The following is a 27,997-nucleotide window of genomic DNA, read 5'->3' as shown; positions in this document are numbered from 1 at the left end:
CCAGCGCCGCCCCGGAAGCAGTGCCGTGACCCGGAAGTGAGGGGTCGGCGGGCAGCATGGCGGACCCGGCCTCTTGGCCGGAGCTGGAGGCCGCGGAGCGGGAGCGGCGCCGGGAGCTGGTTCTCCCCGGCGCGGCGGTGGAGGCCCGTATCCGGGCGGGGGGCGGCCGGCTGCCCCCGCGGCTCCTGGCCCTGCCGCTGCTGCAGGCGCTGGAGCTGAGCGGCTGCGGGGCGCTGCGGGAGCTGGGCCCGGGGCTGGCGGCGGCGCTGCCGGCCCTGCACACGCGGGTGCTGCGCGGGAACGGGCTGGGCCCGGCGGGGCTGGGCGCTCCGGAGGGCCCCGGGCTCGGAGGCCCCCTGCCGGCCCTGCGGGTGCTGGACCTGTCCGGGAACGGGCTGGAGACGCTGCCCGCGGCGCTGGGGGGAGCCCTGGACCCGGCCGGGCCCTGCGCTGCTGGGGGGGGCCCCGCCTTCCCCCAGCTGCGGAGCTTGAACCTCACCGGGAACCGGCTCCGGGAGCTGGGGCCGGGCTTGGCCCGGGCCGCCCCCCAGCTCCAGACCCTGCTGCTCTCCGGGAACCGCCTGAGTGCCCTCCCCGGCGGCCTCCTGCCCCCGGGCGCCTCCGGCCTCCTCCCCCTGCTCAGCCAGCTGGAGGCAGCCGACAACGGGCTGCAGGAGCTGGGCTCTGCCATCGCCAACCTGCCGGCCCTCAAGGTCAGGGGGAGAGGGTGAGGAGAAGGGGCTGGGCACAGAGACGGGCTACCCCGGGGGAGGTGAGGTTGGGCCCCTCGTATGGTGGGTGGAGAAGAAGTTGAGCGGCTGGGACCCCATGGGAGATTGCAGGTGGTTTCCTGTAGGTTGGAATGGGGTGATGCTGGAGCCCTGTGGGAAGGGGGAGAGACTGTTTTGCCAACCCCTGTGTACAAATAGCACAGGTTATGCACTTAAAAAAACCCTGTGATTTTTAACTAACACCACATTTGGGCTTCATTTTATTTGTTTTCTAGTTTCTGAGCTGGGGGAGGGATAGCTCAGTGGTTTGAGCATTGGCCTGCTAAACCCAGGGTTGTGAGTTGTTGGTCCTGCTAGTGAAGGCTTCCTTCAGTTCCTAGGAGATTGGCATATCTCCAATTATTACCTTATTACCTTAGCCTTTAGAATGTATTTGGTTCATGTTATCAAGCTTTTCTGCACAACCAAGAGGGCTAGACACTTTTTAATGGAAGATGAGCTTCTCACTTCATTGATTCTGGATACTGGGGTTTTAAGAAAGTCACAAATGTTGCATGACTTGTGAGTGTTGTCAGCATGGGTGGCGATTAGACCTTCAGGAGAAAAGGTTGACGCATTGGAGTCTGCTAAATTACAAGTTCTAAAAGCGATGGGTGTTGTATAGAGGAACTGGCAGAATTCATGAACTATGTAATGGTGCATTGACAGAATGACACATCTTGGCTCTAGTGTTAGGTAAAATGATCTTTTTGGGGGGGTTGGGGAGAGGAGTAACATTTAAATTCAAGCATTTTCAACTTGGTCTTATGGAATCTATTCATGTAGACATTTTATGCTATGCCTTACCATGTGGCATCTAGCTGCCTTCTGAGCAAACAGTGTACCAAAGCAGAGCTAGGCCCAAGCCTTTTAGAAGCAGCCAGTCTAACTTTGTGAATGCTTTTCCTCCCTCAGATCCTGGATGTTTCCAATAATGAGTTATCAGAAATCCCTGTTGAGCTTGCTGACTGCCCTAAATTAAAGGAGGTCAACTTCAGAGGAAACAAACTGAAAGACAAGCGGCTGGAGAAAATGGTCAATAGCTGCCAGACAAAATCCATTCTGGAGTACTTGCGGGTTGGAGGCCGAGGAGGTGGCAAAGGAAAAGGGAAACCAGATAACTTTGATAAAGAAGAGAGTAAGAAAAAGAAGAGGGATAAACGCCAGAAGAAGGATAGTGGAGATGGGGAACTGGACAAGCTGGAAGAGGTTAATAAACTGATGATCAAGATTCTGCACATTGCAGAAAATCCAGCTCCAGTGGTAGTTAAAGTTAGTCCAAATATCAAAGAAGTTCGGCCATACATTGTTTGCTGTGTGGTGAAGGGAATGAATTTGAAGCAAGGAAATGCCTTGAAGAGATTTCTTTCTGCACAGGTAATTATTGAAGGATTAGATTAGAACTTTTGTGAATCCGTTTTCAATGTGATCATTTTACTCCCATTGCAAATTAACAGAATTGGGAACAGTGTGTTCTTTGGTATAGACTCCATTAAAGAGAAAATAGAGTGACTAAAGAAGCTATTGCACACAAGCATAAACCTCAAGGACTGCGTCTTGTAAGTACATGAGTTTAGTTGTTTAGAGAGAGCTTTTCCCAACCAAGAAAGTAACTGATCAGTTGTTATGATGAACATTGATGTTTTTAAATTCTGGGAGACTCTTAGATTGACTGCAGTATAACAGTACAAAACAACTTGCAGCTATTTTTTATGTGCAATTTGCTTTAATTTCAGATTTCTGCCCCAATTTGTACTAAACTGAAATTTGCAGATGATCACTCAAACCTTTCTTTATGAAAAAGGTGATAGGAGCTCAGATACTATTGTGGAGGGTGCCACATAAACACACTGATTTCTGCTACCAGTTTAAAAGCCCCTTGTAGCTTTGCCATATATATTATGTACTGGGAACAAAGGATAAATGTGAATCCATGTTAAAATCAGAGACAGCAAAGACTGTTTCTGGCCGTGATACTCAGACCTCAGTGGTTCAGGAGCCAAATTAGCGATCAACATTACCTAAAAGAGCCACAGTAGTGTGAATTAATTGTTTCATTCACTATCGTACTATATAGTCATATTTCAACAGTATGACAGGAAATATTTAGTTTATATATTGCTGTGAAAATATCTATATAGTATATAGATTATATTATTATTTTATTAACTACAGTTGGTTAATAACATAATACAAGCATCCTGATTGGTTAAGAACTTAGACTGGTTAATAATTAAATTTCAGTGTTTTAATATGTGCTGCAAATAACCACAGGAGACACACTAAAGAGCCACTTACAACTTACGAGCCTCCGTTTGAGTATCACTGATATAGATCATAGTGTTGTTTTCCTCTGGTGCTGAACTGGTAGGTTCCTATAACTGTTCCTCAGTGCTTTGTCCAGTCTCATTTTTAACACCATATGTGGCTTTAAAACTGTATTAAGCCATACTGATAGCACATGTTTGTACTCTAGTTTTCAGACTTGAAGGTAATATGTTTGAAAAAATTTCCGAACTAGTATGTTAGTCACCTTGTCCACTAGGTGGCAGAGGCTAGCTTTTCTCAAATGTACAGGTCCCTGTGCATCTATAGTTTTTCTACCTTGGTAGACTAAGGGCTTTTTTAATACGCACAGCTGCAAGCAGCAGCAGCAACAAACACACAAACTGCGCTCTGCAGCGCGCGGCGCCAAAGCCCCAGTGTATCAGCCCCAGCCGCCAGCGCTGGCGCCCCCAGCGCGCTGTCCCCCACAGGGAGCTGGAGAGGGGACAGCGCTGGGAGAGAGAGTTCCAGCTCGCTGGCGCGCGCTGACTACAGCGCGCGCGCGCAGCGCCAGCCAGCGCCGCTGCCGCGCGCTTTGAAGTTTAAGTGTAGCCATAGCCTTGTGCTCTGCTATACGTTTCCTAATTGAAAATGATGAATTAGTGGGATAGATCATCCAGAGTGCTTTTTGTTCATTCAAGTAAGTGCCCAACTTTGGTCCCATACAGTAATTGATGCTTAAAAATGCACATTCTTTAAAAATATTATGCATAAAAATTGCATTTAAAGTTGCAGGCTGCAATGGAGTGTTTTCCCCAAAACACCTTGTTGAGATTGGATCTGTTTCATTTCACGGATCTGCTAGCTTTGCCATATGTGGTAATAAGCATCTTCGAATACTCAGTTTCCTTACTTGTATAGTTAAGAAGTATGGGATTTAGGGGTGGGGAGGAGAGAGTGGAGGATGGGGAAGATTATTTTGGAAGAAAAACAAGTAGTGCGGGGCAAAATTTGACCTACCATAGAGTTGTACACTGGAGGGAAGTTTCCTCTTGTGTCTGTGTAATTGATATATTAAATGTCTAAATAGAAGCATTTTATCTGCTCCCTAATTACAATCTGAACTCCTCTTCTGTCTCTGCATTATAATTAGGCTTGGCAGAAATTGATTTTTTTTCTCTACTTTCAACAATTTTTTTTAGAGTAAAAAAAAATAATTGCAAAAAACCCTACCCATGACAGCATGTCTGAGTTCACCCGGGCTCGCATATGGGGATAAAAATAGCAGTGTCAATGTTCTTCCTTGGGCTGGAGTCCTGTCTCTGAGATACACCCCCCTTGCTAGGTTTCAAAGCCCAGGCTCCAGCCAAACGGGAATGTCTACGCTGCTATTTACAGTTCTGTAGCATGAGCCCAAGTCATTGACATGGACTTTGAGACTTGCTGCTGTCAGGCTTTTTTTTGCGATATAAACATAACCTTAATTTTTACAGTATCTGGAAATTAAGCAGGAGTTAGATTTGGGGTTAGGGCAGCACTGACAGTAGGAGAATACAGGAGACTCCCTGCATGGCTGAATGGACCAAGGGTGCAAGGTGCAGGGAAGACTGTGGGCCTGGCCTGGCAGAGCCCCTGGCCTCACGTTGCTGCTGAACAATTCCTGCACAGGGATGGCTTCCATATTCCTGGCTGGTGAGTGGGTGGGGCTGTGACAGCATTGCTGCAGAGGGCTCCCTGGGCTGGTGACATTGGATCCCTGCAGGCGGAAGGGGTGAAGAATGCTGTCATCCTGGTATAGCAGAGCAGAGACCCCCAGCACTCCCAGTTGGTGAGAGCAGGGGCTGCAGAGGGCTTCCTGCACTGCCACAGGGATGGTGACACCCAGTCCTTGTAGGTCCAAGGTGGGTGGAGGCAACAGTCAGCGGGAACGAAAACTAATCAGTATTTTTTTCCCTGTCAATTTCAGTATGTCAGTTGAAATAGTTTACCAACATCTGTCCATTTAAATGGAGTGCTACAGAGCGTAATTATAATCAGGAAATTAAGCATTCTTTCCAGTGCCACGTGGACAATGGTGAATTACTCTGTTTTGTAAAAAAGTAAAGAGAACTATTGCTTTCAGTCCCATCCAACAGAGGGGGAAGCAAAGGCTTGTCAAATGGAAAAAGATTAAATTGATGGAGGGGGAAAAATTGTTTGGATACTAAGGGACTAGTTTAATAAGACAACTTAGAGTAAGGTTGAAGTTGGTAATGGTACAGGAATGCTGAAGAACATTGGCTGATAACGTCATATTTCTGTGTCCTGCACATTTTGTTAGATCAAGCTTCATGATGACATCTGTGAGAAACGAACAGCAGCAACCATTGCCACACATGACCTGCAGCTGATCAAAGGGCCCCTGCTGTACGATGCTCAGCCACCTAACGAATTAAAGGTAGGATAAATAACCTTTTTCCTGTTGCTTTATCAAACTTTGGAGTGGTACAGAAATGGAAAGATGCAATTTTGCACGCTAAAGAAATGAGAAAATCTAACTGGAACCAGGCGGTTAAGTTCAGAAAGCGTGCCAACATTGTACCAATCCCTATCTAAATCAGGCTCAGAAAACTCCTCACTGTTCAAATATCCTTCAGAATGTGCACGTTTATCAAATTATCTGACTTACTAGTAGTCATAGAATCCCTAGCACTAGTTGAATACCTTAAAAATTCATACTGGTAAAGCAGTCCAATATGTGTTTCTCCATAAAGAGCATTTTGATCTTGCATGTTACGCACCTTTGCTTAGGGTGACAGAGGTCTTGGTGTTTCCCTGTTAACAGTTTCACTGCTGGTCCTCTCATCTGTGTTGAGCTGTTGCCAAGTTAATGTTCAGTGGAAGTCCATAAAATGTTAGGATATACCTGGAGTGTTGTGCAGCATAGGAGGTGTTCATTCACGTGAATGTACCGGGAGTGATCGGCAGCAGTCTATAAGGTAATCAGCTGAACCAAATTCAGGCTCTGTTCGTTCACCAATTCTGTCTCTCTGGCAGTTTCTATTGCCACATCCCCAGATAATGTAATCATTTACAACTCATTAGTATACCGCACTCTTAAGCTAAACTTGATAGAGACTTAAACCCATGCTACAAAATGTTACTTTAACATGCTGCTCAGGAAACCCCTATGTGACTTGCCATTGTAAGAAGAAGTCAGTGAACTCATTAACTTCATTGTTGATCTAATTAAACAGGGAAGTCTGAGTAGTGTGGATTTTGAGTAGCTCAGCATTGTTCATTTCTTCTCTCTGCACACGGTCTAATCAGCAGGGCTGTGTACTTCATTTCCCAGGACTGCCCAAGTATGGCTTCTGCTGTGATACCGTAGTTATCCTCATTCAGTGTATGATAATAGCAAGATGGTTGTACCAGTCTTTGTGATGGTTAATGCGCTTGCTGCTTTCAAATTAATTAGATGTTGTGCCAGTCATTTCAAAGGTAGCTTTTATCACAGAGAGTAGTACTTCATGTTAGAAAGTAAGTTTCAGGACTGAATATGTCTGGCAAAATTGTAACAAGTAGCAGAAAACCATGCTATGTTCGAGGTCCTACACTTGAAAAGCTCTCTCAGAATATTTGTTACATGAGCCAAAAGTAATGTTTCTTCTCCAAGGTGGTATAGTGTCCAGTTAGTGAATCTGCAGGTTCTCACCAGAGTTTGGATGTAAAACTAAGCTCTGGGTGCTCCTGCAGTAACTCATCTGTAATGAGCCATTTCAAACAGTAACACTGCATGCTTAGAATAGAAGTCAATCTGGTCCACATCAATTTGTGTTCCACCAGAGATGCGCACTCTAGTGTTCAGGTTCATTTGCAGTACTAAAAACTAGATTCTCTCTCTCTCCAGTTCTTGGTTCCTTCTTATTAATCATGAGCAAGCTAGCCTCCTGACAGGAAACTCAGGTAAACACTGGAAAGAAGCTAATGTAAAACATAACTCAGTATTACACTTGGATATTCTATCAGAAATAGCTGCACTCTTTGAACACACATAATTCTGTCAGTGTTTGTGCATCTCTTGGTATTGATAGTAGGCAATGTGTTGTCACGAAGAGAAGAGTAGGTCTCTTAAATCATCACATCTGCACAGTGGGAGCCAGAAGAAATTTTCAAGGGCACTAAAGTTTGTTTAATTCTAGATGCTGTGATTGCAAACCAGGTTGGGGGCGGGGGGGAACGGGGGGAGAGTTTGAGGTTCGGAAGCTATAGAGTCCTGAAACATGGCCCATGACCTCACTTTGGCTGGCTAGAACTCTTAGATGCAGACTGCCTTCGTTTCCATCCCTAATAATGCAATCATCAAGGCATTTCTGTTCATTTCTCAAGCTCCATAGGAGTGCAGGCAAATGTTAGTAGTTAATGCATTTTGTCTAAAGCATTTAATCATATACAGATGAGGCTCAGGCCTCCAACAGTTGCCTTCTTATGGACTGAGGCCATTGAAGCTAGAAATTACTTGGAACAAGTCCAGTACTTGTCTCTTGCTACAAAGGAACTGACAGGCTATAGTAAACTTACCTACCTGTTGCCCAAGGCAAAAACACTTTTAACTGTACTTCCTGATGAAATGTTGCTAATCTTTGGTTCTTTGTTTACTTTTAATAGTCAAGATGGCAAAGCATCTCTGATTTAAACCATGCAGCCCACAAAGTAATCCCTAATCAAACAAGGCTTTGAGAACCCACTCCACAGAATATATTTAACTCACAGCAAACAATACCAGCCAGCTGTAGAATCCAGGAACCAGTCTTTCATATATAATTGAAATTAGAAAAAATGTTGCACATGTGGACTTTGGCCAAGAGATCACAGATAAATCCTGAACTTCATTGCCTCTCTTGTGGCCTTAATTGCCGGTGCAAATGCTAGACTGTGGACATCTAACTGCCCAATTGGCAAGCAGAGTCAGGTAAACATGTTTAATACAAGTTATTTTGTGTTGATAGTCACAGAATACAGCAAGCTAATGAACACGTCTTTCACTTCTGGAGACTTTGGTCCAGTTATTTCCTTGGGTCACCAGGGAAAGATTTTGTTGGATCTTCAAATTCAATTGTCCACAGCATCATGATTCTAAAGGTACCAGAATCCAAATTGTGGGGTAGTTCTTCATAGTATGAGCCAGTGCTATATTTTTTCTGGCCGTTATCATTAATTGCTGACCAAACTATGGGAATAGCCTATGAGATACACCTAAAAAAGTGTTTTTCTCATTCCATTAATACAACAGGAGAGTAATTGACTAACCCTTTTTTTTTTTTAAGGTGGTGGGAGGAGGCAAAGTGGTGAAGCAGGGGTTATTTGCTTATTAGAAACAAACCATAGTGTGTTTTCCCAGTTGGACACAGCTCCCCTTCATACCTTCTCCTCCCAGCTGTGCAGGAGTATTTCCAGCATGGAGTGATTAAAATAAAGGCATCTAAATCATTGTCATAATTTAAATTACTTGATCTAAAACAAATACAAATAACTGTTTTAAATCACATTGAGGCTTTATGAAATGAATTTTAGATTTTGTCCATTGCAACTTTAGATGAAAAAAAATTGTGCTGGGTTATAAATGAGGATGGTTCTGTTTTAATTGCACTATTGTTAGGGTATTTTATTTCAGTTTTATGTAACTGCTATAGGCAAAATAACACATTGAGAACTAAGGTCTTGATCCTGCAAACACTTAAGTAGGTACATAACTTCACTCACTAATAGCCCCATTGATTTCATTGTGCTTAAAATCAAGTGTTTGCAGCAGCTGGGGCTAAAATTGTATGTTATTAAATATTTTTCTCTGAGTAGAATAATCATCTTTGTCATTTTAAATGGCTTGCTTCAGTGTTAATCACAAGAAGTTTAGATTTTCAATATGATGATAAAATGATTGTGGCCTTTATATGTACAGGCTAAAATATAGGAGCCTAAAGTTAGGCTCCAAAACCCCTGTGTAAGTACCTCTGGGTGGAGTTTTCAAAATCACCAGCGTGACATGGGAATGCAAGTCCCATTGACTGACTTCAGACTGAACCGTGATTTAGGAGTATAGCCTGTTTGAAGCATTTCAGCTTTCCTGACTTGTGGAAGTACAATCTATCAGAAAAAAGAACAGGAGGACTTGTGGCACCTTAGAGACTAACAAATTTATTTGAGCATAATCTTTCATGGGCTACAGCCCACTTCATCAGATGCATAGAATGGAACATAGAAGAAGAGTCTATATATACATACAGAGAAGATGCCATACCAGCTCTAAAAGGCTAATTAATTAAGATGACCTGTTATCATCAGGAAAAATCTTTTATATTGATAATCAAGATGGTCAATTACAGACAGTTGACAAGAGGTGTAAGGATAGTTATCATAAGGAAATAGATTCAAGTAGTGTAATGACTCGGCCATTCCCAGTCTCTATTCAAGCCAGAGTTAATGGTATCTAATTTGCAAATCAATTCAAGCTCAGCAGTTTCTCATTGGAGTCTGTTTTCAAAGTCTTTCTGTTGCAAAATTGCCACCTTCAGATCTGTTACTGAGTGGCCAGAGAGGTTGAAGTGTTCTCCTACTGGTTTTTGAGTGTTATGATTTCTGATGTCAGATTTGTGTCCGTTTATTTTTTTGCATAGAGAAGATGTTAGTTGTAAATATAACATGGGCTATTTGCGTAGCCATTTTGTGTTTGAGTTTGTGGGTGTTCTCGTAGTAAGGATGTTAGGAGGCTCTGGACTCGTTTTTCCGCACAGATGAGCATTTGAAGGGTGATGGTTCTTGGAAAGAAATCTCTATGTAAAATCTGAAGTTCTACAAGCAGTTAAACTAAAGAGAAGTAGAAGGCAAAGAATTAGCAACATGTAAAGTTAAATAAAAAGTTTTTGTTTTTTTAATGATGATTTTTCTACCCGTTTTCCATCCTGCTGCTCCCTCTGAGTCTTGCGTTGCTCCAGTCTGTTTGCAGCGCCAATGAGAAGGCGGATTGCAGAGCAGATCAAATAGTGAGGGACCATAATCACTGCTTGAGCATGTAACAGCAGCCACCCTTGATAAAACCTAGTACAACTAGAAGAGACTTCAGCAGCACTTATTGGGGTGGGGGAGTTTTCTAAACTCTGCAGACTCGATTTAAGCTCTACAGCTCTTTATAGTAAAGTAAAATCTGAGATATACACATCACAAATTAGGCCTAGAGGGCATAAGAGTTAATAGTAAAACTATTCAGTTTTTTCTTCTAAAATAGTCCAAGCACTGGAAAGTCCTTGGCGAACCATGGTTCTAAGATCTGTATCTCAGGTCAAGCTCTTTATTGAAATAGAAGAATTAGTTATGAGGAACTTTCAGTTAAATATTATAATCTCCCCATTTTTTATCCCTTTAGGTCTTATGAACTAGTCCTGACGTCAGTGAATGACTCTTAGCTTTTAAGTATTTGCTTTCTCTCTGATACAGGTAATGCCACTGGGTCGGAAGGAGATCAAGGCAAAGGATCTTGTCCGTCAGTTGCAGTTAGAGGCTGAGGAACAAAGAAAACAGAAGAAGCGTCAGAATGTTTCTGGATTGCACAAGTCAGTGTATTAATGCACATCTTTTTTTCAGGTTGATCAGACACATTTTGGCCAATTTAAGATCATGTGAAAAGCCACAGTATCGTAACTGCAAAGAACATCAGATTTGCCCTCTGTGCTTAGTTATGAAAGGCGACACGTAATGGTAACAGTGCATATACACTCAACATGAGCTCCTGAAAATCTAGAGAGGGGAAAAAGGGGTTGGAGGGAAAGATTTACAAAAATGTGGTTGTTGTGCCTCCTATTATACCAAGAGTTAATTTGGAAATTGTCATTACTACAATATAAATTGTGCCTAAAGACAGTGGATGTTTGAGAGGCTGGAAAGTGGAGGGGAGCTGAATATAAATGTAAGCACAATTAGTTTACTTATGTGAAATGTCCAAAATTCTGTCAATAGAACAGCTTGTAAGGAGCTGAAACTTTTAAGTGACCATATATCTAATTTGAAGGAAAGCGACACCCTTCCCATCCCATTTGTATTGGGATCATCTCACATGTCCATCATCATGCATGTTTTGGGGAAACTGACCAGGTAAACAAAGTGGAGATTACCTTTCTCCACCACGTACAGAAATATGCAATGAGACTTAAATTTAAACATACAAACTCGAAGCGTCAGTAAAAGAAGCTCTAAAATGTTGCTATATTTTGAGCACTGGGCACAATAAAAGCATTAAGAACATGTTTGATCACTTTGGCAATCGGAATATTACTTCAACTTTAAAGTGCTTCATGATATTACTTCATTACTCACCTTCAGTGCAGGCCGTATAGTCGCTGATGTCATGATGCTGTAGTTATGTTTTTCTGTGTTGGATCAGAAACGCATAACCTCCATTTTCCCACTCTTCTAACTGTCTTATTTATTATTGCCTGATTGTTCTCTTTCCATTATCTTCACTTTTTTTCCTTGACAGGTACCTTCAGTTACTGGATGGGAAAGAGAACTATCCTTGTCTAGTAGATGCTGAGGGTGTTGTGATTTCTTTCCCACCAATCACTAACAGTGAGAGAACAAAGGTACAAAAGTTTTTTAATCCGCTTATATCTGAGTCTCAATGATAGTGGAAATGGGCCAGGCTTCAAAATGAAATCACTCCAATCCTCTCCTTGTCAGGAGATACTCAGAGGTGTTGTGGAATAAATACTCCTGATCTTGCCATATGTTTAGGTCTCCATTGAAATTCATGACTGAGTTTGGAATCTGAACTTTTAAGGTCTAAAGTTTATATACTAAAAGCGCTAGATTTAAAAAAATCAAACTATGCATTTGTAATGCTGAATGTCAAAATTATGTTAAGCTATTTAGCAGTGCTGCTTAACCTTGATGACCTGTAGCAACCCAGTGAATAGCTTTACTGGAGAGAAAAAAAATCTGGCTTACTAACTATTTTGTATCTAGATTGTATAATGCCTGCTACTGTCATAAGTACTAAACAAGAACACTGGGCATATCATAGCAGGGCTCCTGTCCTGTGGGGCTGGCTGGGCTTGGCTCCCCACTCTGGGGTCATAGGGTTACTCACTCTCATTGGGCCCGGCCAGCAGCCTGTCGTCATGATGGAGAAGTGGTGCTGTGACCCCATGCAGCAGGTAGTAATACGAGCCCAGCCAGCCCTGCAGGACTGGAGCTGTAGGAGTCGCTGCTGTGGGATGAGCCTCCCTTTCCTGCCCCATCCCAGGGCCTCCCATCTGCCCAAAGACAGGACCTGACCATGCCTCCCACTCAACTGTTTGGCTGCATCTACACCATGAGCTAGGGATGTGATTTCCCGTGATCGTGTACATATACTTGTACTAGCTGTCATCAAACTAGCAGGAGTATAAATAACAGTGTAGCCATCATAGTACAGGTAATGGCAGCAGAGGCTCAGCTAAGCCATGCTGGGAATGTACCCCCCTGAAACCAGTAGATATGTACTCAGCATGGCTGTAGGGGGTAGACTGCTATTGATACAGCTAGCATGAGTATGTGTTTGCAAACAAGGGCATCATGCCCTTATCTCATAGTGCAGACACAGCCTTTGACAAATCCAGGCCACCTGGTCTTTGGATGGCAACCCACAGGCTGAGAAACCATGCTCTGTAGTAAGCCGTTCCAAAGGTACGATGGTTCGGCCTGAGACAGCTGGTTATTGAGCTGCCCAGATAGGCGCAAACATACAGTTCTTCCTTTATGAAGTTAGCAAGATTCACGGGTAGTTACTTGTGCACGTGGATGTTTTTCAAATAAAGCTGAAATATTCTTTGAAAAACAAATGCACCAATGTGATTATGGAGCTGTGTGCACTAGTTTCTATTTCATTATATTACAATTCAACCTTCCCTTTTCTGAGTCCATCTGCAATACTTTTCAGATTAGAAAAACCACTTGTGAGCTATTTCTGGAAGTGACAAGCGGCACCAGCCTCCAGATATGCAAAGATGTCATGGACACCCTTATTCTAGTAAGTATTCCAGTAAGCTGACTCTATAGCTTGTTCTTTGTGTGTGCCCCTGAATAAGAGAACCAAGTTGGAATAGAGAGGTACATGGAGCTTAATTTCTCCCTTTATTTTGTCTTTATTGCATGTTACTGTGAACATTTATTATTGGTAACTTTCTTGCATGTGACTATGCCACTTCTTAATCAGGAAGTGCCAGTGGACTTCAGATGCGTTACTGCCTGTTGAACATGCACACCTCTGTATAGATTCATAGGCTCCAAGGCTAGAAGGAGCCATTGTGATCACCTACTCTGACCTGTATAACACGGGCCAGAGAACCTCCTCCAAAATAATCCATACAGCAGAGCTTTTTAGAAAAACATCCAGTCTTGATTTTAAAATTGTCAGTGATGGAGAATCTACCACAGCCCTTGGCAAGCTGTTCCAGTGGTTAATTACTCTCACTGGAAAAACTGTACACCTTATTTCCAGTCTGAATGTGTCTAGCTTCAATTTCCCACCATTGGATCATATTACACTTTTTTCTGCTGGCTTGAAGAGCCCATTATTAAATATTTGTTCCCATGTAAGTACTTAGACTGTAATTAGCTCACCCCTTAACCATCTCTTTGTTAAGCTAAATAGATTGAGTTCTTTGTGTGTGTCACTAGAAGGCATGTTTTCCGATCCTTTAATCGTTCTTGTGGCCCTTCTCTGAACCCTCCCTAGAACTGGCCACAGTATTCCTGCAGTGGTCACGCCACTGCCAAGTAGAGAGGTAAAATCATCTCTTTACTCCTACTCAAGATTCCCTTCTTTATGCATCCCAGGATCGCCTTAGCTCTTTTGGCCACAGAGTTAGACTGGGAGCTCATGTTCAGTTGATTATCCAAATCTTTTTCAGAGTCACTGCTCCCCAGAATACAGTTTCGCATTCTACAAGTTTGGCCTACATTGATTTTCTAGCTGAATACATTTACAGTTAGCTCTGTCAAAACACATCATGCTTGTGCCCAGTTTACCAAGCAGTCCAGATCACTCTGAATCAGTGACCTGTCCTCTTCATTGTTTACCACTCCCCAAATTTTGTATCCTCTGCAAATGTTATCAGTGATGATTTTACAGTTTCTTCCAGGTCATTGATAAAAATGTTAAACAGCTTAAGGCCAATTACTGATCGCTGCAATACTCTCCTGGAAACAGACCTGCTCGATGACTATTTCCCATTTACAGTTACATTTTGAGACTTATCAGTTAGTCTTGTTTTTAATCCATTTAATGTGTGCTATGGTAATTTTATATCATTCCAATTTTTTTAATCAAAATGTCATGCGGTACCAAGTCAGACACCTTACAGAAGTGTAATTATATTACATCAACACATTACCTTTATCAGCCAAACTTGTAATCTCATCCAAAAAAATGTGAAGTTAGGCTGACAAGATCTATCTTCCAATTCACTTCAAAGTCTCCCACCATCCAGGTCTCCAGAATAGTCTGGCAGATTGAGCAGATCTTTCACCAGTCATCACGAATGGTCTCTCGGGCCAGATACAGCCTGCCTCATTTTTCAAGAGTGGGGGATTCCACACTTAAACCTCTTTGATGACACTTTGTTGTGATGAGTTGCAGTTTTGTTCATGTGAAGGTCCCGCAGTCCAGGGTGTCTGATGGATGCTTTCCTCCTGCACTGAAAAGAGAAACTCATGTATGCTTTACCCCCCTGGTTCCGCTCCTCCTACACTTCATTAATTAACTATCATTACCATGTTCTAAAGTCCAAGTTCAATGACACATGCATAGTTGATATAGGGCAGGAATGAGGACAACTTAAAATATGTCGAAAGCAGAGTCCTTAATAGTGACACTGGAGCAGGTTCTTTTCATTTAGAATCCAAGGGCTGGGATGCAAAGCCTGATTTGTAAACCTGCTTGTGTAGAATGTGGGGACAAGGGTAGCAGGAGGATTTCAGATAGGTTAGTGAATTCTATCTAGAGAGCTGTAAGTTTCTTTAAAAAAAAAAATGCTTAAATGATTACTGAAGGTTTCCATTGATGGTATCAGTCCCTCAGTAGTATGTAAAGCTCAGGCCTGCTTATTGGAAATTCTTTAAGCAATTCACAGCCCATCTACTGCGTTTATCCTGTACATTGAAATCTTTGATTCCTTTTTGTTTCCTAATCAGAAAATGGCAGAACTCAACAAATTCACTTTAGAGAATAAGGAGGAAGAATCCGTGTCTGATGGTGAATCAGACATGACTTCTGAACCAGTGAATTCAAATCCCAGCCAAAATGCAGAGCAAGAGAATTCTCCATTAATGGTGGAGCAGGTTCGTGTTGTGGACATGGATGGGAACTTAAAAGTACTGTATCCATCTAAAACTGACCTAACTCTGGTCTCGTCTCTTTTAACCATCATTCGTTAACAGCCATCAAGGTTCTTGTAAAATGCTTTGATTTTGAATTTTGTTGCATATTTTACAAATACAGAGTTTGTATATGGTAAAATTAAATTATTTAGACCCCTGTCTTTACGAAAACATGTAAAGTGCCCTCCTTTTGGATGCATAACTTGGATGATTTGATCCAACTGTGGCAAGGAGTACTACATTCTTTCCTGTCTCATTAATAAAGTCCCAATGTTATAACTGGTTAGAGATGTGAATCAGTTTTTAAATGCTAACCTTGGGATCTAAGTATTTCACATATTTTGTGCTCAGGAGCATTCTTATCCCATCTAGTTGTAATATATAGATATGGTGACCTTGGACGTTGAAATAACATTGACCTGTTCTAAGAAGCTTTGAAGCAAAATACCAGTTTATGAAATTGCCTGCTCCCCAAAAATCAGTCTGTTTATAAGCCTGTTTTTTGGTTTGTTTGTGTGAATTAATGTGGAAACCTATTTGTGACTTAATGAGTAAATTAATAGATAACATAAAAACTGACCAACAAGGATATATCCCATCTATTGGTACTAAAGACATTATGCAAAACCTGTGCATCAGCTGTCTAATATACCATAAAAAGATGAGTTAAAGCTAATGGTGATTATCATCATCATCTGAGTCTTTTTTCTTGATGCAACTCTACTTTGTAATGTATTTATATGGGACTAAACCTGAATCACTGCAAACCCTGTACCCTCTTGTGGTTTTTTTAAACTCTTCAATCTAACTGCAGCCAAATCTTTTTTTTTAAATTTCAGCAATGAAACTTTCATATGATAGTTACTCCAACATATTGCTATAGATATGATGCTGCTTCTCTTGCTCACCAAAGCACCAGCAAGCCACTTCAAGGGGTGTTTATCATGCTGCATTTTGAAGCTATAATCCATTCACATTGAAGTATCAGCCACTGTTGAACCTTCCCATAACCATGACATTAGCTGCCTGTTGAGTTTGCTCAGAATTTATCCCACACTCCTGTGTTTGAGGTCTATTGTTTGCAAAAGCATTGATGATCCCCCTTGTGCTGTGCACCACTCAAACTCTCCTTTAACCCTGCAGCACAGAGAGAGCTGCTGCTGAAGAGTGACTCGCCAGCTGGAATGTCTCATTAGCAGGAATGCACTGGGTGAAATAATGAAAAGCTTTTTTGAACAGCCAGGTAATGTTAATGGAGAAACTAACAAATTCCTTGCAGTCTTTGTGTGGGGGATGGTCTTAATTCCAGCTACTAACTCAGTAACTGCCTACATGCTAATGGTTCCATACTCTTGGATGACATGTAAACTGTTTTTCTCCTGGAGACAGGCTGTGTCTCCGTAGTTGAACCACTCGCTGTTCTATAAAACACATTGAATTTTGCAGAGATCTTCATAATAGATGGAAAAACTAAAGTAGGGATGCCTGTAATCAGATGTCAGTGTTGTCTTTAGCATTGTTGTGTTCAAGTCACGTAACCTGCCAGAGGTACAACTGTGTAGTAAACAGCTGTGTGGAGGAGATCCTTCCAGTAAGCCAGCCTCTAGTTAAAGACGGGTTTCTGCGGGTTTTTCAGAGCAGTTTGAACTTGCCTTCAGTTTCCTTAAAAGTTTTTTCTTTTCATGTATATGCCCCATGAAAATACAGTAGAGGCTTTGCAAAGAATTGGTCTACGTCATCTGAAATAGCTTTGAGTGTTCCTGCTAGAGCATGAAGGAACTCCTGCATTGTACTATTAAATACTTCCTCGGCTAGGGCAGTGCTTTACAAAACTCTGCTTATTCTCACTAGAGTCTTCTCCATTCCTAGTTCTTGAACCTGTAGTTCAGGGACCTCAGTACTCGCTCCAATCACAGTCCAACACGAGAACAGCTGTACTACTCAAACCACTAGTGATACACGGAGAATACAGATAAATAGTATATGTGAGGAGTTACTGTGTCATACTCAAGCCCTACTATAAACTACCCTGTTCTTAAGGTAACACTTTCTGCAATTCAGAAATGCTCACTTCCACAGCTGCAGGTATTGCTGTGGGTGGGGAGAAGAGATGTGCATACAGGCAAGTTCTGGTGCCTTTTCCTTACTGTAGAAGCACCTCTACTAGAGCCCTGCAAGTCTATGGATACCCGCAGACCATTTTGGCGGATCACAGATGGATGTGGATCCAAATTTTATAGCCAAATCCATGGATGTGGATAGCCATGGATCATTTTTGCAGATTGTGGATTGGATGCAGATATAAATTTTGTATCCATGTAGGGCTCTAACCTCCACCCTCCAGAAACTGTTTCTGTGGCTGGGCAAGTGCCTAGTTTAATATAGGGAATGTGGTATGTAGTGTTTTTCTATAGAAGATAATTTGGTGTCCTACCCACCCCCTTCCTCACAAAATACCATCTTCTAAAACAGTAAATGCAGGGCATGGAAAATTCCATAAATGGATCATGCACTTTACTGCTGCTCAAAGCCCTTTTCATTCCTAAACCGAAGTAGCAGTGACAGTGGGTGACGTTTGACTACCCCTCTTTCCTCTCTCCCGCGCTTGTACTCCGAGTCAGGCTCAGCCTGGCAGCCGCGCTCCGCAGGAGGTTGCAGCCCCTCGAGGGCGGTGCTTAATGGGTAGTGAAAGAGGTGCCAGGGCTCAAACAATGTTTTTACTTTCCTAACTGATGGCAATATGAAGGGCCAAGCCTAGAGGAGTCTGGGCACACCCCGGCACAAATGAAGCACTGCTGCAGGGCTCTGTTACTGCTTGGAAAATAAGCTTGTGCAGGTCACTTGTAAAGTGCGCCAGGATTCCTGCTGTTGGCTTTCTGTGCCCTGAGGGCTGACGCTTGTGGCCTCTCACAGCCTAGGCTAACAGCAGTTGGGTGCGTGGTTTCCTTTAAGACCATGGCAGCTATTCCCTCACGCCTGGCGGCTAAGTGAAAGAGCAGGGCACATGGGCGTGGGAACTAGAGGCATGGCAGGTGCTGCAGCACCCCAGTTGTGCTGTGAAAAGTTTGCTGGTGTTGTCAGAATGAACCTAGCAGCATTTCACAATTGTTCAGAAGCCCGGAGCTGTGGTGTGAGCGGGAATTGCGCTTTTTCACATTGCTTTTGAAGACACGTGGTTTACAGTTTCATTAGCTGGCTTTCAGCACCCCCACTATAAACTGTGGCCCTCACCCCATCCCCTTGCAGTGGGATCAGCTCTGCCATGGGAGCAGCTGGTAAGTGAAAGCGCGACTGTCCTGGCAGGCTGGCCCAGGAGCAGAGGAGGAAGGTCCCTACTATGCAATGGGGACTCCTAGAGCCAGCTGGGGCTGGTGCCCCATGGCAGAGCCTCGCCTGCAGGGCTCAGCAGGGAGTGGGGGCGGCCGGCCAGGGGAGGTGCCCGGGCACGTGGGGGCTGAGTGGAGCCTGGCCAGAAGGAAGGGCATGGGCACTGCCTGCACCTGCCGGCCAGGGAAGGAGCCAGGCAGTGCTGAGCAGGGCTGTCCCAAGGGAGCCAGATCTGCCCAGCCCGCAGCTGGACCCTGACAGCATGTGGCACATCTGGGACTGGCTTCTGCAGGTCAACCAGAGCTGATTTGCCCTGGGGAGCCCCACACTGGAGCAGGACACCACCATCCCCATCGTGCACTGGTGTGCGAGCTTTGCTGGGAATCAGCTATATTCCCAGTGCAAAAATACTGCAGCCTTAGATCCTCCCCAGACCCATGCTCTGAACAGTGAGAGTGACCAGCCTGCAGATTTTTCCATTGGTGAATTTTCCACTCCAAGGTGCTAGCAACATAGTGATGCCAGTTAAATAAATTATCCAATCGGAACACAATCAACACCATGTGACTAATGTGTTGGAAAACAGCTACCCGCACCTGTTCAATAATGTACAGTTCCAAGAGTTTACAAGTAATTTCAAATACCAAAAGTACCAAATTTCACCATTTCTTTGCAGACAATTCACAAAGAGAAGCTGAGGCAGACTCAGTTATCAGTTATTTTATTACAAATAATTCATCTCAGCTCTACCTGGAGGATTTGGGAAGGATAAGAAATGATCTTTGTGTGGGGGAAATCAGCATTGCTTTGTTCAGGTCAGTAAAGTTACTCTGATCTGTACCAGATGGCCCAGTGTATCCACAATGAAACACATAACACAATAGCATAGTGGGCTCAGGAAATGGGACCAACATACCATAGTGATTGGTGCACTAGAAATATGCATCTAGATGGAAATGTCTTGCTGTAAGTGGAAATCAAGGTTGAAGATGATCTTTAAGCAGGATCGTGTGGCATTACCAAAAATGGTCTGTGTCACAACAGCAGCCATCGTTATTAGCAACACACTCACTGGCACACATGGGATTTTTTCTTTCTGTTTAAATCGGTTTGAAATGTAGGAGACGTGTTTCCTAAAAGGTTACAGCAAGTTTCTGGACCAGGGAAACAGGTTGACAAGTGTCCTAAAACAAACAAGAACTACAAGCCTTAGTATTCAGAAGCTGTGGGGGAAGTGGGATGAGGGTATCAGAGTCCACTTTGGCCAAACTGCTGACTCATTAGACTTTTAAGCAATAAAGCGCCTGAGCAGTACATCTTGTTCCTTGGGAATGTGCTACTTTAATATTTGGGAAAAGGACTAAATATGCAATAAACCAGTTATCAAGATACATCCACAAATGCTGTACCAAGAGGTAAGTGTTAAGGTTGCATCAGAACCTTGGCCTGTGATATTCCCTCCTCTGCAACACTGCTTCAGCCTCTAGCAATGTGTCAGACACTGGCACAAGTTACATCAGTGAGACCAGTGTGTGCTAAGTGATAACTGTATTTCATAATTCCTTCCACACATCATTACTGTCAGGCATGAGATACAACAGGGGTCAACACATAAATACCTTAGCTAGATACTGGAGTGGAATTACTCTGGATTTATGTAGGTGTAAGATAAGAAACTGGCTCAATTTGCCACACATCAATCTCCTAACGATCTCCAACACCAAAGATTTGGTGTGCTCTCATACAATGTTTTAAAATGCAATCACTCCTCTACTGAAAACTTTTTTCTCTAGATTGCTTGGTTCAAATCTCAGCCAGGTCAACAGCAACCAAAGTTACCACCACATGGTAGCCTGTGTGTGAAATCAATTGGGTGGGTCTGAGCCCAGTTCCAGGAGGGACAGGTGATCACATCACAAAACTACCATTGCATCCAGCACCAGTGAGCATCCTTGTTTGTGGTCTGTTGGAGGGAGCACAGAATTGAGGTGGAGGCTGAACTCTGCTCAGACCCAGAAGTACCCCTGACTGATGGGTGTCAGATGCACAGCGTGGGGAAGTTGGCACTGCTGCTGCCTGTGCTCAGAGGACATTAGGCTCCTGCCCCTTCAGGATAGCTCTTTGGACAAGCACCGATTCAGGCCCCCAGTAACGGTGTCAGACTGTGTTTGGAAAGAGACGGCTCCCATCTAGCAGCACCACCACATTTGAGGACAAACAAGGAAACCAGCATTAAGGCAGGTTAGTAAAGGCTATTGCCAGAGGAGAAATGTCAGCTTTTGTATATTCTTTCTGCTCTGTTGCTTTCTGCTGGCTGACAGGTTTAATTGTGCTTGCTTCTTTCATTCTGGTCAGGTGATTAGGTCAGGAATGTATTTTGCTCATGAGATAGCTGGTGAAAAGTTATTTTAACAGCCAAGATCTCTCCTCTCATGAAAAGTTAAGCAATACCATTGTAAACAGGAGAAGAGGCAACTCTGCCAAGTTAGACCTACCCCACAGGTGTTTACCCTCACTGAAGTGATTGCCAGACAGTCCAGCTGGGATGAATCACACTCCTCTGATAAGCAGTCCTGTGAATGAGCTGCTTGGAGATCCACGGCTGAAAAGCACTCCGAGAGCTTAATATGCCTATTAAACAGCCGTTACCCTCCACAACTCCCGGAGAGCCCCACAATCATCAGGATTCTGAGCCCTACGTACGAGTGGCCTAGGGATCAGTGACACTAGTGAGCAGACGCAGAAGCTATTTCAGGGCAATACATGAATTGTGGGTAGTAGCAGCAGGGGAAGTTGAGAAATTAGTACAATGAATATCAAACCCAAAATCCTCCCTTGCTTCAGCCTTTTGTTACCCTGAAGTCTCCCGAGCTCCTGCCCTGATCTGCCCCCCAGGCTGCTGACCAGCTTTCATTCTTTACCAGTGACTTAAAAAAAACCCCAGACCCCTTGGTAAATAAAAAACTCTGTGCTGCTTTAGTTTGCAGTTTGTGCTATCGAATGTGGCTTCTCTGGCGCTGGCCTCTCTCTCCCACAGATGCATTCTGGGCCTGTCCATCCAGAGCAATAGATACTGCTGCAAACATACTGCTCACAGGGTGGCTCAAATGCTTTTCCTCTCCCTTATGTGACCTTCCACAGCACAGATCTGGGTTGTCTCAGCATCTTTGCTCTTAAAAGCATCCTGGCGAAAGGCTCCATTGCATGGGCTGTGGTCCAGTGAGGAATGAGGGAAGAAGAGAGGAAAGGCAGCATGTACCTGAGGGAACCCTGTCTTCTGGGGAAGAAGAGAGGGATATGCTGATGAAAATGACATGAAAAGAACAAAGGCCTACCGCCATTTTGTCTGCAAACAGCCGTGAGCCGGGGGCAGGTGGGAAGAGAACAATCTGCATAACTCTGGCTAATGCTCATGTACTAAATCGCTGAAATAACTGCATCAATCTCTTCCCTTTGCTTGGCTGGGCCAGGACAGGCTGCACGTGTGTGCATGGCAACAGTCCTACATGCGGCTGGGAAAGCATTAATGCACATCTTAGATGAGCTCTACCAGCGGGGCCTGCCTGGGGGAGTGGGATTGGGATTGGGATTGGGGCTGTTCTCAGATGGGGTGAATTATTCTTGTCAGGATTGTTTAGCAGAGGTCTGAGCTCAAATCTTTCCACCTTGGGTGGGGTGGAGCTGGAATCTGGATCACACCCAGACTCTTTTTGGGGGAGCCCTTGACCTTCAAGTAGTTGACCCCCAAATACATAACGAACAGTCCCAGGCCACTCCAAGAGTAGGTTTCCCTGACACTTCCTATTGAAGCTGCACTCACAGGAAATGAGACGAAGACAGCAAGATACATACACTTCAGTGGTCTCCCCTGTATATGCCTTCCCACTGAGACACATAGTCCAGCACTGATCAGAGACATGGGCAGCCTGTTGGCTTTAAATCTGCTTTTTATTGCTTAAAATAATTTGACTCCGTTGCAGAAATATACAGAACTTTAGATGCCTGCTGCACAGTTTGAAAATCCTATAAAACAGGCTGTGAGAGAGCCCTGGCCTTGAAGAGAGCTTTCTAAAGGAAGCATTAACATGATTACAAAGAGCACCAGGTTCCTTCGCAGGGGGAAGCCAGTGAGGTGCTGATTAAAATAAAGGTTCCCATCACACTGGTTTATAATGAACCCAACTACACTGGGAGCTGGCATGCAGCCTTCCTGAAGAGTTAGTAGAGGGCTTGTGTGCAAAAGCCTTTAATCTTCCTGGCTGACGTGACCGATGGAGCATAAAGAAGTTTCAAAGGTTGGTTCAGCAAGTCCTGTGAATCCAGGCACGGCACTAACAGCCTCTAGTAAAGTGTGGGGTAGAAATAAGGGCTTGAAAAGAGAAAGATCCCACATGTAAGGGAGCAGCACCTTGCTCCTGGAAAAGTCATAGTCAAATAGAAGCCAGTGATCAACAAAGGGCTCCAGTGACTGCTAAGGAATTTTGATTGCACATGCAGGAGACTTTAATCAGGTGCACAAACGGGTTGGGTGCCCAGTAATGGGTTTGCTCACAGAACAGAGGTGTTTTCACATGCATACAGATGTGCCAGGAGATATGCAGATGCCATTAAGAAGCTCATTGAAAACATGCCCATGCAAAACCGGTACCCAGATGCCCTGCTGATGGTTGTGTCATAAGGGGTAGGGATGGAAACCGCAGGACCAAGAAGCTGTTCTCATTGCAATACAGGGCATTTTGGCAGCAGTGACATTTTGGAAACAGCACATTTTGCTGATTCATGAGAGAGAGCACATCCATTTCTAGTTCCTCCTTTGCCTTTGTTGTGCCTTCAGCTGAGATTGGACAATCAGTTCTCTCATAGGCAGCAAAAAGTGCTGCATCTAGCACTGGTTCTGTGCACCTCCCTAATCCTGACGCTGATGGTTCCCTTTGTGTGCTCATGCTTGCTGACTTGCCTGATTGGGGGTGGGAACTGGACAGGGGGGTTTGGGATTACCTCATCAGAGAAATCCAGGCCTGGGTCCTGCCGGTGAATTTCACTGTTATTTCTACTTGCACTTGTGCACGTAGTAACCTGTCACGTAGCCAATGACAAAAACCGTCCAAAAGACGATGTTTCCTCCAATCACTTTAACCGCAATGCCGATTTTCCCAGTGCACAGCTTCGTGTAGATTCTGGGGAGATAAACACGGATAAAGAACAGCTGTAGTCAGCTGAAATCCTGGCTGCATTAACAGGCTAAGCAGAGCTGACTCAGCTTGCTATTTGACTGGGAGACCTGCTGTCGAACTCCAGGATGGTACCGGAAGTGGTGCTGGTGATTCAGTAGTGATCAGCTGCCCTCAGAAAGGGGCTGTGAGGGCTGTGCCATCTCTTGGATGAAACATAAAACCCAGGCTCTGACTGCTTGTGGTCTCACTGAAGATTCTACAGTCTCTCTCCTCAGAGTAGAAATCTTAGCCCTAACGCAGGGCACATTCCACCTGGAGTAATTAAACTTTGTCCCCCTCAACCTTCTCTGAAGCTTCAGTTCAACACAATATTTTTCACTGCACACCCTGAACTGTTGTGTAGCGTTGCTGTGTTCCGGCCAGAGGTGGTTGGTTTTAGTGGCAAGTGAAGTGATTCTAGTTTATTGTAAAACATGTTAGGGTGAATAGTGTTGTTACGGAGTCTACACGGGGGGAGAGAGCAAGAGACCATATTTCTCTTCCTTTCTATGAGTGAGGGTGAGTGGGGGAAAGAATCACGATGCTCTAAGCCACTCAGTCACTGTTTGCAATTTGTTAGAAAAAAGGAATTATTTAGAATTGTGTACGGACAGCTTAGCTTTTAAAATAGTAACATGGCAGCCAGCTGTATCTGTAACTTCAGCTAGATTGTGAACAGAGCCCAATTTCTCTGCTTTAAAAATTCCAAATTTGGTTCCCATTCCTGCAATCAATACTAAGGCACTATCTCACTGACATCCAATGCACTGTACGATTGGAACCTTTGTGTGTTCCTGCACTGCTCGTTAAACTGAGAGACGGAGACAATCCTGGAAGATCTGACTCAATTATCTTCCAGAAGGTGATCTGTGTTGGCCTTGCAGAAATGCTCTTGGTAGATCCTGGGGAACAGTGTGTCTGGTTGTAGGACCATGTGTGGTGGATGAAGGGCTACTCTGCTGACTGACCATTGGCAGTCAAACCATGTGGGTTTCTTTATTTCCAGCATAGAAGGATAAAAGGTTGACAGACTCTCTAAGGCTAAGGAGAAGGGCAGGAGGGCCTGCAGGGATCCTCCATAGCTCAGGAGGAACACCTTGGGAAGAGGAATAGGTTCTGGACAGCTGGTCTTCCTGTGTGTGTTGTTGAGTCTACACCTGTCAGACAGCTGAGCCACGGGGGTCTCACCTTTTACATCCTGACACCTCGGCAGTGGATGTGTTCACACTGACTTCATCACGACTACTGTTGTTCCACCTGCTGTACTGAACACCTGTGTCCTGAGGCTGCATCCTTCCAAGGAAAAGGTTGAAGGAAAAAGACTGTAGGAAGGAGGCAAAGGCAAATACAAGTTAAGCTGATGCCTTGACAAGAGGAAAAACTTAATGCAGTTTCCTAACTGTTGTTTGTTCTCCTTTATTCCTTATGCAAGTGACAATTACAGTCAATGATGTGACACCGGGCATGAGCATGTGGGGTTACACTCTCTCTTACTGACCCCAGATCAGTAGCTGTCAAGAATAATGAGAAGTACAGGCACAAAGCAGTGAGACAGCCCCATGTACCAATTCCAATCCGGATTAAACCGGAATCCCCCTGAAGAGTCTGACAGGACTTTGAATGGGAACTTTGATCAAGCTTAAAAAAAGGGGATGGGTGACTCTGAAACCACTCCTGGGATTTCATTTATAGATCCAAACACATCAATCAATTGAGCTGATGATAATTTTTGACGTGCAAACACCTGTTCACTGGGAATTGGACTGAGACTATCAAACCAATTCACCCAGGCAAATAAACCTACAATCTGGGGTGAAAGACTCCATCGAGTCCCCATCCAATCTTTTATATGCATCTGACTCGGGTCCAGATTCCAAACACCCACAAATCTTTGGAAGGCTTAAGAGTCTTCTCCCTGCAGAGTAAGGACTGCAGTAACCTAGCTGCTGTCTTCCACCCCCCAAAGGTGTCTGCACTTCAGTACGGAGATGTACGTATGTCCCATGGTTTTTGAAGCGTACTGGGATTCTCATGGTGAAAGGTCCCCCTACAGAAATGTAAAATGTTATTTTATGAAGCCTACCTAAAACTCTCGCCAAGGCTGAGTTGTCTAAAGTTACTCCTTACTCTAGGTCCTGCAATGCAGCTTGTCTATCTGTTTCTCACGTCATAAGCTCTTCCAAACTGGGAGTACCACATATTTGTGTCTTGTAGAGAACACGCCGTCGACACTTAACAGATCATACTTTACAACTGCTAATTTGCAGTAATTTTAAAATTCTCCCCTTGTTGCCACCTCCTTTTTGACCCAGCCCTCCCGCTCCTGAGACACAGCTCGGCTCGAAGCACCCAGTGCTGTGCCTGGCAGAAGGGGGCTAGAAGAAAGGGAAGCAGCACAAAGAAAACTAGAAATGCAGCTAGTTGATGGGTGTCTGGGAAAGAAAGGGGACCTGGGACAGAGATGGGGCAGGACTGGGAGGGATTATGCTGCCTGGGGCGTATTTTCAATTTGCCCTTTTAACTGTGATTATTTCCACTTGGATCCTAGCCTATGTTTTGTAAATAGGGGACTTTACGTTCTTGGCTTGCTGACATAACAATGTCCCTGATTAAGGTCTAAATTCTAAGCCTGCTAGTGCCAGCAATTGCACTGGTGTTTGCTAACGTACCATGTTAGAGATTAGACCCAGCAGCTCCCTTCAGAGTTTTGGCTCTGCAATCTAAATGCCTCTTTGTGCATATCTCTGTAGCATATTGCAGGTCTTTAGAAACATTTACTATTATCTGCAACTTGGCATGAGCCTGGCGTATTGTGAGGGATATTTTAAAAATATTTTTAAGATGCCCCTTTTTGAACAGTGTGGTGCCGGATCAGATTGGGGCAAACGTGGCTTTAATCCACTTTAGCAATTGTCCAATCTTGGGGCCGGTGGAAAGTGGGTTAGAGCAGCCTGTAGGCTGTTCTAACTTACACCCATCTCCAGAGGCCACATGGGACTATCCCAGACTATCAGCCAGACACAACAGTGTCCTGGCCAAGCCTCCTCTTTGGTAGGCTGCACCTCCTGTGCTAGGGAAGGGGGAGTTGTCCAGGGCAGGAGGCACTCTGTGCCACAAGAGGATTCCTCCACATCAGGGGACATTCCACTGCCTGACTTTGCTGGGTTATATGGCTGCTTTGCTGGCACTCTATAGCTGCAGCCCAGCTGGGAATCTGGCCCCATTTTTCAATCTGACAGTGTACAGGGGTGGCTCAAGGCGCCTACTCTCCTTTAGGGTCCCAGGGAAGGACCCAGCCCAATGGGAATCCTTGCACTTTGGGATGTTGAGGAGCTGCTCCTTTCAGGTGCCTCCCTAGCTGCCTTCTGTATGATTTCCAGATCCAAAGGTCTCCTATCCTCTCCAGCGATCAGTGTATTCAAACAACATATTGACCAGTTGGCTAGAGCAGACACATTACTTGTGGCTGAGAGATTTTTTAAATGCAGTCATATTGCCTCTCTCCACTTCCCCCAAACCAACCAGTAAAAAGTAGTTTACCACTGGAGTGGGCTTGGATTTTATACTCCTCCTCTCCTCCTAATGTTTGCGCAGAGCTGGGCTTCAGCAATTCTACCCCTGAAAATAGGATGGAAAAGTGGAAAAAAAGTCAGAAAAGAAAAGCGAGTTTGCCAAAGCCTGTTTAAAGCTGCAGCGTGCTCTCACCTGAGGCTCAAAATCCCTCTCTGACTCCGCTCCGAGCTGTTTCTTGGTGAAAAATAACCTTTGCCTTTAGCTCTTTCCTTTCTGGGTTGATTGTGAGCTTTTAACAGCTGTGTGTGCTGTTGTGTTAAACCAAGTTTAGAGGAGGAGCGGAGAAGGAGGCGGGGTCCATCGTTCAGTGCCTTTCAGCCAAAAACACAGGTGCCAGCTACAGCTGGCTGACTCCATACATTCTGACCTCCCCAGCGAAATTGCTGGGGCAAAACTTCCACAGTTCCCACATGCAGATTCTTTAACCTCACTCCGTCTAAAGGCAAATGAGGTGCATGC

At 44.3% G+C, this 27,997-nt stretch overlaps 2 protein-coding genes across 5 annotated transcripts; one reads left to right on the top strand and one right to left on the bottom strand.

Moving 5' to 3' along the window:
• Positions 1–16,192, top strand: LRRC47 (leucine rich repeat containing 47). The gene is made up of 7 exons (XM_039509075.1): positions 1–713; positions 1,686–2,147; positions 5,356–5,472; positions 10,506–10,621; positions 11,545–11,647; positions 12,985–13,074; positions 15,240–16,192. The coding sequence occupies exons 1-7, from the start codon at positions 57–59 to the stop codon at positions 15,480–15,482; spliced, it is 1,788 nt and encodes a 595-aa protein (XP_039365009.1). The 5' UTR covers positions 1–56; the 3' UTR covers positions 15,483–16,192.
• Positions 14,381–27,997, bottom strand: SMIM1 (small integral membrane protein 1 (Vel blood group)). 4 transcript variants are annotated; one of them, XR_005590369.1, is made up of 4 exons: positions 27,671–27,995; positions 25,154–25,287; positions 23,751–23,929; positions 14,381–14,743 (listed from the first exon to the last, which is right to left on the bottom strand). XR_005590369.1 is itself a non-coding variant. In XM_039509077.1 (4 exons), the coding sequence occupies exons 3-4, from the start codon at positions 25,255–25,257 to the stop codon at positions 23,803–23,805; spliced, it is 231 nt and encodes a 76-aa protein (XP_039365011.1). In that variant the 5' UTR covers positions 25,258–25,287; positions 27,506–27,583; positions 27,671–27,997; the 3' UTR covers positions 22,712–23,802. The 4 variants fall into 4 exon arrangements, 2 of the variants coding, with proteins under 2 accessions (XP_039365011.1, XP_039365010.1); XR_005590370.1 differs by lacking the exon at positions 14,381–14,743 and adding an exon at positions 19,454–22,029; XM_039509077.1 differs by lacking the exon at positions 14,381–14,743 and adding an exon at positions 27,506–27,583 and having other exon boundaries at positions 22,712–23,929; positions 27,671–27,997.

Source organism: Mauremys reevesii, linkage group 21 (assembly GCF_016161935.1).
Source record: "Mauremys reevesii isolate NIE-2019 linkage group 21, ASM1616193v1, whole genome shotgun sequence".
Taxonomy (NCBI): domain Eukaryota; kingdom Metazoa; phylum Chordata; order Testudines; family Geoemydidae; genus Mauremys; species Mauremys reevesii.
The sequence above is the reverse complement of the archived record's forward strand: the minus strand, read 5'-3'. Positions and strand labels throughout refer to the sequence as shown.

Coding starts and splice junctions, on each gene's coding strand:
- LRRC47 (XM_039509075.1), top strand. CDS start 57: ATGGCGGACCCGGCCTCTTGGCCGGAGCTGGAGGCCGCGGAGCGGGAG. Junction 10,622..11,544: donor AATGTTTCTGGATTGCACAA/GTCAGTGTATTA, acceptor TTTCCTTGACAG/GTACCTTCAGTTACTGGATG. Junction 13,075..15,239: donor TCATGGACACCCTTATTCTA/GTAAGTATTCCA, acceptor TTTCCTAATCAG/AAAATGGCAGAACTCAACAA.
- SMIM1 (XM_039509077.1), bottom strand. CDS start 25,257: ATGCAGCCTCAGGACACAGGTGTTCAGTACAGCAGGTGGAACAACAGT. Junction 23,930..25,153: donor GAGGTGTCAGGATGTAAAAG/GTGAGACCCCCG, acceptor TTATCTCCCCAG/AATCTACACGAAGCTGTGCA.